This window comes from Plasmodium gaboni, chromosome 9, assembly GCF_001602025.1.
Source record: "Plasmodium gaboni strain SY75 chromosome 9, whole genome shotgun sequence".
Lineage (NCBI taxonomy): Eukaryota > Apicomplexa > Aconoidasida > Haemosporida > Plasmodiidae > Plasmodium > Plasmodium gaboni.
The window spans coordinates 838,764-841,014 of record NC_031489.1 but is presented as its reverse complement, the minus strand read 5'-3'; the positions used below and the strand labels follow the sequence as shown (position 1 = coordinate 841,014).

Here is a 2,251-nt window from a genome sequence, read left to right as displayed (position 1 = left end):
ATATATATATATATATATATATATTTATATATATATGTATATACATTTGCGTGTGTGTCGTATACCTTTCTTTCATTATAAATATAAAAAAAAAAAAAAAAAAAAAAAAGACTTAATTAAATAGAATTAAAAATAGTTTATTTTTGTTTATATTATAATTTAAATGAATTATAACAAAAATATTGAATTAAAATGTATGGTAACAAAAACAAATATGATGTGGTCAGGAAAAATATTGGCGACAAGCCAAAAAATTTTTTTTTTTTTTTTTGAAATAAAAATAAATGGTTAGCTTATATATATATAATATATATATAATATTTATAATGTATACATATATGTGTGTATTTTTTTTTTTATACTTTACATAAATGGTATTTCCGTATATACCTCATTTTTATTCTTTGATTTATGCTTTACCTTTTTGTTTTCAAATGTTTGCTCAAAATTTGTATCGTGTTCATACATAGATGTATTAGTTTTTTTAAATTTAGTGTTGATATTATTTTGATTCATTTGATATGAACTAGTAGAATTGTGTTTTTTTAGTTGTTCTTCATTTATATTTTGTGATGTTTGAATATATATATCAATTGTAAAGGGATAAATGTTTACTTCTTTTTGGTGTGGTATATCTAATGATAATAATGCATTGGAAACTTCAATATGGAATGTTGAGCTATCTGGAACAAATACTTTTTCTTTTGAATTATCTTTTTTACTTTTACATATATGATAAAGATTATTTAAAGATATTTTATCTATATATTTTTTAGGTATAATATCTGTTTCGATTGTATGTAATAATATATTATGTCTTCTTATTAATAAAGAGAGTAATTTTGGTGATTGTGTTTTTTTAAAAGCTTGATTTATTAAATTGATATATACTGGTAAGAAATTAAATATACATTGTGAACTTAAAAAGCTTGTAATTGCTATAGGCATCCATAAGATTCCTCTTATATCAATACCATCATTTATTATACTTTCTTTTAAATGTATAAATAATTTATCTACATTTTCAACATAATCTAATTTCCCTGCTGCAATTAAAGCATATGCACATAAATATTTATTAATAACATAATTATTTTTTTTAATATTCTCTTTATTTTGTAATATATTTGTATTATTATTATTACACATATTATTAGTATAATAATTTTGTGTATTATTATTAGCATTTTTTTTAATTTTTAAATAATTTTGTGATTGCATATATTTTTTGTTTTCATTTGTTTTTTTATAATCCATCATTTTGAGTTGCATATTAATATCAAATTTTTTTTCTCTTTCATTTAAATAATGGTTAATTTTTTCATAAGACATTTTTAATAATTCTATATCACGTATTCTAACTTTTGAAAATGCATAAATTATTTTAATAATATCGATAGAAGAAAATTTATTAAAATGACATTTCATATAATCACAAATAGTTTCATAAAAACTCACATCTTCCAATGAAGCATCAGCATATGTATTTACAATAATACTAATTTCATTGCATGTATAATTTTGAATATTATTTTGAACATATTTGGCTAGCATAAACATACAAAATTCATCAATATATTTACAAGTACCAATTGTAAATATAAAATTTGTAACTAGCATAGGAGGAATTAATTCTAAATTTTCACATATTAAATCAGAGTGTGCATATAATATATTATTATCAATATGACTAAATATATATTTCATAATATATATTAACAATATTTTTGATATAATTATATTTTTAATTGTATATAATTTTTTTTGTAAATAAATATAATTTCTTTTATTAAGTTGAATATTTTTATATTCATAATCTATAATATTATTTATAATTGAACTATTATTATTAGTTGTTACATTTCCGTTTTTTAAATAATCATTTTTTTTAATATCATCAAAATTAATATTTTCTTTATTATATATATTATCTGGATAAATAAAATTATTATGATGATGATTATTATGATTATTACTATAATTTTCTTCCCTTTGAATATTTTCAATATCACATGTGTGCGATTCATTTAAAGAATTTGTAATTACGTGATCAAGATTGAAAACTGTTTGTTGATTATTCTTATTGTGTTCATTAATTGTATTGTGTGTTTGTTTTGAAATGTTTTTATCATTAAGATAATTGTCATATGAATTGCTCAAGAGGATACTATCACAATTATTATTATCACAATTATTATTATCACAATTATTATTATCATAATTATTATTATCATAATTATTTTCATAATTA

The 2,251-nt window shown here is 18.3% G+C and overlaps 1 protein-coding gene across 1 annotated transcript in view; it reads right to left on the bottom strand.

Moving 5' to 3' along the window:
• Positions 1–363: 363 nt before the first annotated feature.
• Positions 364–2,251, bottom strand: part of PGSY75_0924200 (hypothetical protein) — a gene marked incomplete at both ends in the record, with an annotated part of 3,189 nt that continues 1,301 nt past the window's right edge. Inside the window, one exon of the mRNA XM_018785649.1 lies at positions 364–2,251. This exon is cut by the window's right edge and continues 1,301 nt beyond it. Coding sequence (XP_018641990.1) covers positions 364–2,251 — 1,888 coding nt within the window.